Source organism: Acanthisitta chloris, unplaced genomic scaffold, assembly GCF_000695815.1.
Source record: "Acanthisitta chloris isolate BGI_N310 unplaced genomic scaffold, ASM69581v1 scaffold22293, whole genome shotgun sequence".
Taxonomy (NCBI): Eukaryota; Metazoa; Chordata; class Aves; order Passeriformes; family Acanthisittidae; genus Acanthisitta; species Acanthisitta chloris.
Window position 1 is genome coordinate 35,052 of NW_008665709.1, and position 13,461 is coordinate 48,512.

General features: G+C 44.4%; 1 protein-coding gene across 1 annotated transcript in view; it reads right to left on the reverse strand.

Annotated features, from left to right (window-relative positions):
- NLRC5 (NLR family, CARD domain containing 5) overlaps positions 1-10,116 on the reverse strand; it is a gene marked incomplete at its 5' end in the record, with an annotated part of 39,245 nt that extends 29,129 nt beyond the window's left edge. The window contains 7 exon segments of the mRNA XM_009071858.1: positions 617-700; positions 786-869; positions 1,171-1,254; positions 2,514-4,269; positions 5,508-5,573; positions 7,565-7,627; positions 9,816-10,116. Coding sequence (XP_009070106.1) covers positions 617-700; positions 786-869; positions 1,171-1,254; positions 2,514-4,269; positions 5,508-5,573; positions 7,565-7,627; positions 9,816-10,116 — 2,438 coding nt within the window.
- Between the last annotated feature and the right edge of the window lie 3,345 nt (positions 10,117-13,461).

Consider the following 13,461-nt stretch of genomic DNA (forward strand, 5'->3'; position numbering starts at 1 on the left):
CTCCACAGCTGCTTCACATTCAGAACTCAACAAAAGCATTAATAGATCATAGTTCTTTCTCTGCAAGCTCTAACTGCCATGAATTTAGAATCAGAGATAGCTCCTCTATGTGCAACAGAAGGATCATTACCTGGTTTTGGGTTAGCTAGGGCATGCACTTCATACCTGTATAATTACACAACTGATGCAGAGGGCAGTTAAACTCTTGCTACAAAAAATTCAGAACTCAACAAAAGCATTAATAGATCATAGTTCTTTCTCTGCAAGCTCTAACTGCCATGAATTTAGAATCAGAGATAGCTCCTCTATGTGCAACAGAAGGATCATTACCTGGTTTTGGGTTAGCTAGGGCATGCACTTCATACCTGTATAATTACACAACTGATGCAGAGGGCAGTTAAACTCTTGCTACAAAAAATCTGATTTATTTCTGGCATATTGAAGCACTTGAATGTCTGTGCCTCAGCTCAGTGCCCTACATATCTCCAAGACTGAGTCACCCCTTACAGGGACATCCAGCAGCTCTGCTCTGAGGAGGGTTTAAACTTTCTCTGCTGCTATACTTGGCTTCATGGTGGCTACCATTTTCAATAGGTTTAAGCCATATTTTACTCACTCTATTTTCTTCAGCTTTTCCATTCTGGAAAACAGGTCCATCACCCTCTTCACCTCTGGATTCCGTATCCAATTGCCCTGCAAGCTGCACACAGATTCATTCTCATTGGTACCCCAGGCCCCCAGGGGATGAGTAGCTGATTTGAGGGTCATTGCCACAACGCACTCACTTTATTTCCTCAAGCTGGAGGCACTGTGATGAAGCCTGGACCAAGACAGTCATCCCCTCAGCTGTGATGCTGCCACCTGTCAACCTGGAAAGAGGAAGAATGATTCAAACCAAGCAGGGGCAGACCCATGCCTCAGATGTGTGCCTGCACCAGGCTCCCAGCACTCTGACACTGAGTTTATACTCCTGTACACTCCTTTTCAAGCAGGGCAATGCAATACTCCTCCTGATACCACATATCCATGCTGCTCTGCACAGCACTGCGCAGCACAGCTCTACACACTGCTGCACAGAGCAGATGAGCCCTGAGAGCTGATGCAGTTAAACTGCAAGACAGAAACAACAGAGAGGAAGAGATAAGCAAAGACTTATAAGCAAAGACTTACTCTAGTTTCTTCAGGTTCCCCATTCCTTGTAAGCCCTTTGAAAGAGCAGCAGCAAAGTCATCACCACATCTCCTTCTACGAAAGCTAAAACATGAAAAGGGAAAGAACATAAACACGCCAAACCCCAAAACAAGTTAGCCCACAGAGCAGGCAAAAATGCATTTTTTTAAAAAAAAAGCATTGAATTTCTTTCTTAGCCAATTTGGTGTCATGCTCCTTTTTGCAGCATCTTTGTCTTTTCAAACATCTGTTTAAAAAAAACCCTAACACTAAACTTATACATCAGCTGCAAACACTTCAAGAAACAGCTTCTGCCTTTTGGTGCAGTGACACCATGTATAAGTGCTGCCACAGATGAGGAGTCAGCTCCATTCCATGCCCCACCAAAGGCAGGGCCCAGGAGACCAGGGCAAACCAAACTCATGTGAACAGTGTCTAACAGCTCCTATGTGATGAGCTGCTGAGTTAGGAAAGGGTTGATTTCAGGCCTGATACTTTAAATTTGGGTTGCAGAGTAGTCAGAGTTTTTCAAAATATAAAATATACAAGTATTTTAGGGAAAGTACCTCTTTTATAGAAGGAACTGGTTTATAGTTAGGATGTATAATCAGAAAGCTTTTCTAATGGTAAATTAAATGCTATTCCTTCTCTCAAATGAGGCAGAGGACAAGTGATTACTGTCCTTTTAACAATGTTAGTCAATATCCAGGGATAGCAATTTTCACATCTCTCCTTCTGCTCCTCTGCTTCACAGTGGGCAATATCATTTCCTTCAGGTACTCATCCTTGCTGTCCCCATCTTCTCCACATTAGCAAACTCTACACATATTCCTCTAAGCCATTTACAGAAATGCAGAATGAGGCCCATTCCACAACAGGATCCCTAGAGGTCCTCCTTGAAAAGTCCTTCTAGCATTACAGCAAAGCACTGACAGAGAGCACCTGAGAGTGCAGCTGTCACCTCCTGTTCACCTGATTTATGGCGATTTCACTTAGGTCCTAACTTTGACATTTGCTTTCAGGATTGACCCTACCTTGGTATTGTCAAGAAATGCCAATCACTTTTCCCTCTTATCTACTACACTAACTCCGCTGTTGTTTGATTATTTTAATAAAACCAGAAAAAACCCATACAAAAATACAGACAGAATATATTTATCACCTTAATATCCTTCAATCACTCACAAACACAATTTCATACATTTCTTCAGTATTGAAGTTATGCTGATCAGAGCAGAATTTCTCACATTCCCTTTCTCTCCCTTCTAGAACAACCAGGTTTGTCCTTCCAACCCCTTAGCCCTTCTCCCCACCCATCAGCACACAGCACTCAGAGTGTTTACCTCAAGTGTTCCACATTTTTACAGCCAGCCAGAACCTCCAAACAGTCAATGTCCACAAGACATCCTGTAAAATCCAGATAAGTCAAGTCCTGGCCTGAGTTTACGACAAAAACCAAAGCTGACATGTCCAGAGGTGTCAGTCTGAAGTTTTTAAACTCGTACTTGAAATTCAGCAGGCTCCCTACATGCTGGGCTACTTTGAGGTCTTGCGTTTCAAAGGTGCAGTGGCAGAGCTCGAGGACCTTAGGCCCTGACAGATGAGTGGCTGCCAGTTTCTTGAGAGACTGCAGGATCACATCCTGCTTATCCTGCACCCAAGCCTCATCTTGTTCCGACAGCAACATGAGAAACGTCCTACATTCTTTTGATGACAAGCCCGAGAGAAAGATGTGAAAACTCTCCAGGAACTCAGTCTTTGTCTCATTCTTTAAAGTCCACCTTGACTTCAAAAAGAACTTCTTCTTCAGGTAGTTTTTGTCCACCTTCCTACTCACCATGAGACACAGTGCTGCAAAAAACTCCTGCATGCTCAAGTGCACAAAGGCATAGCCAGCTGCTGGGCAAATGCCACTTGTCTTCACCTCAAAGACAGTCAGCAGTCCATGCAAGGAAGCAAATTCCTTCACATACTCTGGAATATCACCAACATAAAATACAATTTTCCTCTCTTCCAGGCCTTTCAGTGCAAGATCACATAGACCCAAAATGGCCTTTTTGTTGCAGTTCAGCTGAGTCTCCTCATCACCTGGACACTCTCCCTGCTGTTTGTTCATGAAGATGAGAAACATTTTGATATAAAACTGTGTCATAGTTTGAGGAAGCTCCACACTCATCTGATGGTTAAGTAGCAAATACTCCAGACAGATGCACACAACATTACACAGAGCAGGGGTGAGGCACATGCTGAAGAGCTTGGTGTTATTCTTCAGATGAGCAATGGCTTGTTCTTTGAATGAATGCTTATGAAAATAGTGGCTAACATACTTCTCAACCTTCTCATGGTCAAATCCCCAAACTTCTGCAAACACATCTACTGAATATGATAAGAAGTCAGGTAGCCTCCTGTGTCGGCTGGTGACCAACACTGTGCAGCCAGGCAGGAGCTTCCCATGACAGAGGTCTGCAAAGAGCTGGGATATGGACATAGGAGATGCCAGAGCTGAGCCTCTCTTAGACGAGGATGACACGTCCATGTTAGCTGCAAACTCATCCAGACCATCAAAGATGATCAGTGTACTCTGGGCCTTCTCCAGGAGGTACTGGAACACTCTATCAGGGCTGTCCTCTGGCTGAAGGAACATGTCAAACAAAAGCTCCTTCAGAGTCAATTTTCTTTTCAATAAATTCAGCTGCCGAAATTCAAACAGAAAAGTGAAGAGAAACTGAGGTAGGACACCATCTGCCCATTTCTGACAAATCCTGTGCATTAGCATGGTCTTTCCTGTACCTGGTCTACCATACAAGAAGGTCACCTTTGTGGGGCCCAATGGGACCACACTGCGGAACAGATCTGACACTTTCAAGGCAGTATCTGCACATTCTTCTGTCTCAGGAGTACCTGCCACATCCTCCTGGGGTTTGTCTGTCCTCTCCTTTAAGTGGGGGGCTCTGCTCTGGTGAATGACAAGGTTGACAAAGGCTTGGTTGAAAGCTGATGTCTGTGTTTGTTCCTGTGCTGCTGTTCCTGCTTCTCTCCTGCTTCCATATCTCTGGCGGAGAGAATCAATGAGGAGATGTCGGTACTTTGCAGATGAATCTGAAAGAGAAGACAAGAGAGGGAGTATGAGGGTGAAAAAATTAGTTCTGAGCCACAACAGATCCAAAATACTACCACTTTTAGACACAGAAACAATGGTCCTGAGCAGAAATTGCTAAACAGAGACGACAAATTTTGAACACATGAAAAGAACACATAATTTTTACTATTTTTGCACAGGGACTGAAGAAGAAACTTCAGGGAAAGATGAAACATCTTTATATGATAACTAAATCTTAGTAGGTCTTTAAGATTAGAAATAGGTATCTGTGTATCATGCATATCATTCCCTGTTCACTAGCTCCCTCTACACCCACATTAGCCTTGTGCCACAATTCCTCAGCTACCTGCACCTCGGAACAGGCACTACCTCTGCTTTTTTGATCCCTGATGGTACCAGCATCTCTTTGTTGAAAAGAGCACAGTAATGATAATTGAGGGTGTGCAGCACCTTCTGAAAAGCCCTATCCACTCTGCTGTTAAGTTTGCCAAGTTTTGCCCATGGACAAGACGTGGCCTTCTGGGAGCACCTCCTCAAGAACTTCTCTGTATGAAAACTTTCAGTCAAACCTGGCTCCATCCCAGCTTTGCCATGCTCCCTGTGCTCCCCCAGCAGACCCCAGGCAGGACTGGACCACAGACATTACAAAGTTTAAAGCAGAGGTAGAAAAGTGTGAAGAAGTGCAGATGGTGACAGAAAGGATGTGGACACTGGTGTTATACAGCCTGCAGATCTGCTTGAGGTACCCAATCTTTCCCAGAATTAATATGGCTCAACTTCGTCATCACTCATTCATTTGGTCACTTCTCTACTTTAAAATGATCTGAAATCATATGAGGTTTTAATGTGTTAGAGAAACTATGGAGCCTTCAGTGGGTTTTAAATTGTCAGTGTGTCTCCTTATTTGGTTTAAAAAAGCAAACAAATGAAGGGATGACTCACAAGTGAATACTTTACTAGCATATCACATCTTAAGGGAGTTCTTAGCCTATGCTATCTGCATCCCTTATCCTCAGGAAGATTTCATGCATCTCTGAAATGGAAATGGATGTGTCCTGTTATTTGCCAGGCTCTGTTGTCTTTATAACCTTTATATGCACTGAGTTTATGCAGCTACCAGACAAAAGTTTCTCTCGATGCTGGAAGCTAATTTCTTGGGTGTTTCTGCAAAGAAGTTAAATAAGTCCTTCCTTAAAGGAAAGCAAACCAAGGTGCTGCTTCTGGAACATCCACATACCTAGTCGTTGCTGTTTAGCATCCTTACCACCCCCAGAGCTGCTGCAGTGGCGACGTCGAGTGGAGCCTGAAAATTGAAGTCAGAAATGTGTCAAAATAAAATTTTGAATGGCAGTATTAAAGCTGGGCAAGATTCTCCAGCAAAGCATTTGGGAAGCTGAAGAGGCAAGATTGGAGAGACAAAACTATTTGCAAACTCAGGCTGTTTACAGAACTGCTTTTTCTGAGATGGACCACAACCACCTCACTGGTGAGTCTTTGTGTAGGCTGAGTGATGCACCTGCTTCACTTTGAACACAGGAACTGCTCTGCTATTCTGGGGAACAGGGCAAGGAACTGCTATTTCTGGGGAATGCAGAGCCCAGATTCCCAAGGCTGTTTATGGTGTGCTGCCAGATGGAGAGGATGGGCAGAGCTGAGAGGCACAAGTCTTTCCTTTCCTAACTGGTCCTAGTAACTTTCAGCACTATTTTCAAATTTCCATTCCACCAGCAACTGATGAGATTGACTCACTAGGGTGGCACAACAGCAGCTGAGAGCAGCACTCTGTCTGCAGAACAAGAAGGTCACCTTTGTTTTCAAGATCTGAAACCTGTATGTGACACACAAGACACAGCACTTGCAGTGCTGTGACTCAGAGCAGGTTCTGAGCAAAAGGTAGAGGCAAAAGTGTCTCTGTGACCATACAAACAGCTGGAGCTGCAAAGGGTAGATTAGGAGCTACAATTTAAAGTGAGTAACACCAGCAGAGATGGGCAATGCAAGCAGCATTCCCTGCTCAGGGAACACAGTGCCTCTGGCCAGGTGTAGGGGATATAAACAGCAGACACAAACACACAAGTTATAAATACTGAGGGAATTGGCAAACCTCAGCAAGAACCAGAGCCAGCTCTGTGGGAAGTTCCTGTTGCCATGAGTGTGAGCCTTAACCCAGTCCCCAAATTCACACAGCAGGGGAAAAAAAAACCCCGAAGGGCAGCTTTTCCTTCAAATCATGTTTTTTTCTCCAAACGGGCAACCCAGGACCAATCCACTCCCTGCCAACATTAGGCACCTCTACAGGACACAAGGCCTGCACTTTGCTCTCTGCTGTGCCAGGTTCTGCCACACTGCAGCCTGCAGAGCACCAGGCTTCATTTTCTGTCGCTTCTGTTTCCCCCAGCACAACATTTCAGGAGGATATAGCAAACCACTGTCAGCTTCCTATGATAATCTGCACTCCTTTTGCTACTACCTTCACCCTTTACTCTCTCACCAAGCCCAGTGCCAGAATCACAACCTTTGTCTTTCCTCTGTGAGACTCCTCCCACAGGGAGGATCTAGGCTGGTGCTTCATTTTCTGGAAGCCAAGTATCTGGTGACTGAGGAGGCAACTCAGGATTTGGCATCTTCCAGGTATTCCAGCAGCTGTTACAAAAGGGCCCAGGGACATTGCTCAGTGGTGGCACATACCTCCAGCATTTTCACATTGCTCCAGAGGGTTCTGGCTGCCATTCAGGTGATGGATGCCACTGCAAAGTGCCAGGGGAAGAGGAGGGATCTTGAAAATTATTCCTTCATTTCATGATCTGCACTGAGTAGGAACGTTTCGATCCCAAACTCACCCCTGAAGAAAGCCCTAGAAGTACTACTGTCCATTCTATTAAGATCTTATCCTGGTGACTCTGCAATGGTTTCTGCTTGATCAAGTCCTCGGGCTCTTCCTTTAAAAGCCAAACCAACTTCCTCCACCTACCAATGAGCCAACCACAGTAAAAGCACCAAAAAATAGGGATTTTGTAGAGTGGCTAGGAGATTCCCCTGGCTAGAGGAACTAAAACTCCTTAGCAGAGTCAGGGCCAGCAAAGCTTTACTGGAATTCAGGGACAGAAAATGAAATTAGGGAAGATTCACCTGGAAAGCACCAAGAACGGAACAATGAAACCTGAAGTTGCAGTGGTTTCCCCACACCTTGCCAGCCTTAGGCCAATACATGGGACATTTGTAGCCCTGCCCAGACCATGGGCAGAGAACATGAACTCCAACAGCACAGTGCCCCAAGGTCTGTTTGAGCCTTACCTTCTGGCATAGATGATTGGGCATCCATATCTGTGCAGGTTTCTTCTGTCTGGTTTAAGTTATCTAAAGAAGTCAGATGGGAAATGAAATATGGTTAATGTAAGCATTGTGCTCTTGAAATTTGGAGTGCTGCTAGTCAAAGGGAAAGCATCTTGCAATACAGTGATACAAACCAAGACTCAGTATAGGGCTAATGCAACACAGCCATGTTTCAGGCTCCCCATTTGATCCTTTCCTTTTAGATTGCTCCAGAATACAGGTAATCTCTGCTTTCAGGGGAGCAGTGAAACAACTTTTTTTCTACGATTCTGTAGTCCATAGAAACTTGGAGTATGGGCAGCTTTGGCCGACCTAAAAGCCACACGACCACCAAAAACGGAAGCACTACTCCTCCCTGTTTCTGAAAAGGAGTTTCTGATTAAACCACTGGTGGAGTCAGCAGCCCAGTCAAGGGTCTTTACTGACTCACTGCATAGCTCAAGCTGCCACAAAACTCCCTCAGCTTAATCACAAGCAATTCACCTTCAGAAGCATCAGTGATGCTCAGCTGTTAACACACCAGTTAAACCAGCATAAGCCAACTCTGAAACCTTAAGAGATATCTTCTTTCATGGTAGGTCACAGCATCAAAAGGCTGAAATCAGTTTCAGCTTCAGTCTGGAGATAAAGTCCCTATCAGTCCATATTTCCTGTCGCTTGTCTGGTCTTTGCCCTATTTCATCCCTGCCAAAGTAACTGCTGCTGCAGTTGGGTACCAAAGGTTGCATCCACCCAACGGATGTAACTAGCAGTAAGTTAGTGCAAGCAGGATGTGAAAGACAGCTGAGAAGGATCCATCCTGTAAGACTTCCTGCAGAAGAGAAGAATTAATCACCAGCTAAAGCAACCCAGTAAGAGAGAGGCACAAGCTTAGCTCATGGCACAGGCTCTCACAAAGGAGAGCATGTGCATGCTGAGTGTAGTCTGCAGGACAACACAGAGTAACCAACCATAGTCTTCATGAAATGCATCATTTTGTCTAAAGCCACTGCCTCCAACGGCCAGTGAGAGACATGGGGAAGTGGTTTTCTTGTGTATTTTAAGAATTCTGTCTTTCTTGCCTTTCTGAATCAGGAAAATCAAAAAAAAAGGAATCAAAAACCCACAGAACAAAGAGGTAGTATTTTTTATCCTTCAAATAAATCCATAAAAGATTTCCTCTCAGCTTCATGGGAGAGGTGTACAGTTTTTATGGCTTTTCGCTTTTTCTGTCTAATTTTTTTTATGAGTGGCTTTGAGGCAAGTTGAGGTAAAAAAACCCCTCAGCTTACATTTCAAAGCCAGAAGTTGTGCTGCCAAGAAAAAAAATACCACAACAAATTTCAGCAGTTTCAAAACCTTCAAGAAATCTGAAAGAGAAAACTTGGCAAAATAAGCTTTCTCACCAAGAAATACGAACTGAAGCTTAAATTTTCTGAATAAGAAAATCATTGCCATGGAGAAGCTCCTGAGCTACTCTTCGTCCATGTTTTCTCTCTCACATCTATCATGACACTCTCCACTCTCACAAAACACAACAAGGAATCCCTACAACACAGCAACAAAGCCAAACCATCTTCCTCCACCTACCAATGAGCCAAACACAGTAAAAGCACAAAAAGGGGGGATTCTGCAGAGTGGGTAGGAGATTCCCTTGGCTAGAGAAACTAAAACTCCTAAGCAGAGTCTGTTCCTCCACATTTCAAATAAACTCAACTAGTGCCTCAAAACCACCATTTTTCTCTTTGGGCAAAGTGACTTTGCCCTGAGAGACACTTAACATTTGGGAATCCAGGTGATATGGCCGTGCAAGTTCCCACAAAGTCCACAGAACTCTCCATCCTCAAATATGGCCAATTCTTATTGAAAGTGCAAAGGAGGTGCCTACCAAAACTAGCAAGGCACAGCAGTGGTGAAAAAGCATATCCAAAAATGAACTACTGCTGTTTGCTGGCACTAAGTATTTTTGGAGGGACTGATATTATTCCAGAGATTATGGTGAAAGATAGGGAGAACCAGAAGGAAAGATAGATCATATTTTAAACTAAGTGTCTCGGTTAAAAAGGCTTCCAACTGCCTGAACACCACGAAGGAGACAGACACCTCTCACTGGTGAGGCATCAACCACTCTGAGGGCACTGGTGGTCTCACTGCCTAGACTTGTCTGTTGGCTATGGAGGGGCCAAGGCATTGACTGTGTTTGGTCAGAGGAAGTTGGCCTGATCTCTCTTACCTTCTCCTGCATAGCTCATGAGCCGTATCTCCAGATCCAGGGGCAGGTCTAACTCCATGCAGATGTACTGTGCAAACTGTTTCCAGGTGGCAGGACCAGCCTTCTCCAGCAAGTCAAGGAGCACTGAGACTTTTTCCTTCTGGTCAGTGATGCCACCCAGGCTGTTCAAGGCCACCTCTGGGAGAAAGGTCCGTGAGCTCGTGAGCAGCCAGCCAGGACAGTGACTGAAGAACTCCACTAGCTCGGGGCGAACACTCGCTACACCTGCTTCCAGGTTTAGATCATCATTCTGAAATGGAGGCTAGAGGGATGAAACCAGAAAGGGTAGCAATGGGGACAGGAGCAAGAGGTGCTGACACACACAGTCATGCTGTTGAGCGAAGTCAGCACAGTCCCTGATGACTTGATCTGCTTTTCTACCCCTTGGTCTAACCCAGAATTTATTATCCGCCTTACTCTCGCAGTGTCCTGTGGCAAATACCAACCCAGCCACAATGGTGCAAGGACCACAGTCCTTGTCTGCACAGTGCCTAACAGCAGTACTTTGAGGGACTTGAGCAACCCATGGCAGTCAGTGTCACTGGCACCAGGCAGGGAGAAGCTCTGTTGATGTTTGTACCACTGCAGTGGCTATCTGCCAAATAAAACATCTTAGGCAACTTTCACAGGCACCTCCTCTAGGGGGGTCAGGGATATTTGTGTAATTACCCAAGAGTGTCTACATAGAGTCAATGCCTTTTCTGCTTCTTGTACCACCATGCCAATGAGTAGGCTGGGGGTGCACAAGAAGCTGAGAGGGGACACAGCCAGGGCATCTGATCTCAACAGACCCAAGGAATATTCCAGACCATATGGCATCATGCTCAGTATGTAACACTGGGGGAAGGAGGAGGAGAAGGACAGGGAGTTGTGAGCGATGATGTTTGTCTTCCCATGCCAACATCATTCATGACTAAGGCCTGCTTTCCTGGAGATGGCTGAATACCTGCCTGGCCACAGGAAGTGATGAATGAATTCCTTGGTTTACTTTCATTGTGTGTGTGGCTTTTGCTTTACCTGTTAAACTGCCTGTATCTCAGTTCACAAGTTTGTGCAGGACCTCTCTGCACAAAGGGCTCAGGCAGCTGTTCTTGGTTCTCGCTTTGTAGGGATGAATACCTCATTTCTGCTTTGGTGACAATGTCACCTCCACTTCTACTTCCTTCCCACATTAAAGCTAGGCACACAATCTCCTACCTGCATTGTGGTGTGGTTAGCCTCCTTCCAGTTGTCAAGTGCAAAGGCAGATTCTGCTCCATATTATGATGAGAACTGATTTGCTAGTGACAGCATTTCAGCATGTAGGGACACCCCAAAGCATGGTCATGCCCATATGCAGTTGCCTTAGTGCAGATGCCTAGGGATAATAACAACAGAGCAGGATATAGATATTCAAGGCCATGGCAATTACATAGATCATAAATATGGAAGATTTTACCCAGGTTCCCATTCTAGATGTGTTACATAAAAAGTGAGGCCACTTTGGGACCCGTGAAATGTGGGTAAAACCCCCAGTTTGTAAAAGTTATCTAATGCCTGTCATTCACCATTTAACAACAAAAATGTTCCTGGTGAAATGCTAAAAATACTGGTCTTAACCAGGATCAGTTTTCTCCTCAGGCTATTTCCATGTTGTCAAAAAGTGAAACTCTGAACCTTGCCAGAAAGAACTCCGAGAGTTTTCACTCAAAATGGTTTATCAAGAGATCCTTTTTATATTCTCAGTTGTACAAATAAAGAATTCTGATAGTAACACATGCATTACGAAGGAAAAAAATGTTTCAATTAACTGGAAAGATTAAAATAAAACATTTATGCTTTTCGCATTTAAACAAATTGTGAAATAACAGCACTTCCTGCAAAACAAACTGTTTCCCATTAGCCTTATCAGTCAATTTCTAGGGATTTTCTTTTTACATTTCTCCAGCCAAAACCCAGAAATCCAAAGAGCAATGCTCTGATTTTACTCCCCTGACAACCAAGAATGAATGAATTAATAAAGCCATATTAAATAAATTTATAAATGAATTAAATCAGACCTTAATGCCAAGGAAAACTGAAAGCCATTCAGGTAACGACTAGACTCACATGAATTTGTGAAAGGCTCACATATTCAAGAACAAAACAACACTGAAAAGTTATGTGAAATCTCAGCTCCTACACTACTACTGCTCTGCCAAATAAGACCATCAGAAACAACTGACAGTGATCTACAGTGAAATACCTCTGACCTCAAAATGAAGCACAAAAACCTCCCAAGAAAAGCCAGAAAACTTTGGAGCCTTGATCCTTGCCCTTCGAAGGAAAACCCAACATTAAAACACATCACCAAAATTCATCTTGCCTCCCCAACTTGGCTTTCACAGCATTCTCAGCCATGAAATGTAAAACTGAAATGTGAAGCTTCCTGTTGCAAATCTACCAACTTCTTGCATGCTCTGAGGAGCACAGGCTGCTTCCCAAAAGCCCAGAAACAGAGGAGCAGCACCAAAACAAACATGGGGGGCACAAAACAAATGAGCTGGAGGACATGTCCACTGCTTTGATTTCTCCACTTGCTAACCTGCCACTCTTACAAAGCACAAAGCCCTTCCTTGCCTTTTGGGATGCGATAGGTAAAAGAGCGAAATGAAAGTAAGATCTGCCAGGAATTCCCCAACTGAAATTGTGGTAAAAACAATGAGATGTGCAAAAATATCCAGTCAGAACAGCAGAAGGGTGATATCCTCTTCTAAAATCTATAGCCAGATGATAATTTAGGTAAAGATTTTGGGGAGTGGTGCAAAGAAATGGGACCCACGGATAAACACGCTCCATGGAGTAAACTCTTAACTTAGTTAAGACTCTCGCAATGGGAATATATTTACAAGCATGTATCTGATTGTTCTAACATACAGGCAAATATTTATTTACCACTTCCATTATATCTAAGAGAAATAAACAACTTGCCTTTCCTTTGGAATGGGGGCAAGTTTTAAGTGAGATGTGAATGACCTGATGAAAGGTCCCAATTTCTAGACAGAACTGTGTGTGCAGAGATCTCCAGATCTAGCTGGATGGGGTGCAACAAACAGTGAAATCGTATTAATATGTCTTGGGATGCCAGAGAAGCTGTGTTGGAAAACTAGATGGAGCTTGCAGTTAAGTTCCAGAGAAGTCAAGACGGCCTATGGCGTGGTGCCTAATTCACTTATCAGAGGCAAAAAATCCAACCAGGTTCAGCAACACCTGTGTCTCTGGATAGGCAATCCTGGCTCTGGGTGTCTTGGCTCAGGCAAAGTGCAGGGAACGGGGGGAGCTCTGAGAGAACCAGGAGTGGACAGAAGGGCTGGGGGTGACATGGAGCAGTTGGGGTAACACCCCTTGCCAGGCTCTAACCCACTTTGCCACCTCCAAGCCCAGATCTGGCCCATCCTGTGCCTGGGAACACAAGTCACCTGTTCAGTTTAAGTTAGGACTTGATGATCTTGGAGGTGTCTGGTTCTAGTCACACTTCCCACCTGAGACATGCACACCTAAGGGCTGGGGAGTAAAGGGCAGAGATAGATACCACAAAACCTCTGTGGTGTTCCCATCCCGCCCCGAGGTGCCCAGCACGATGCTCCCG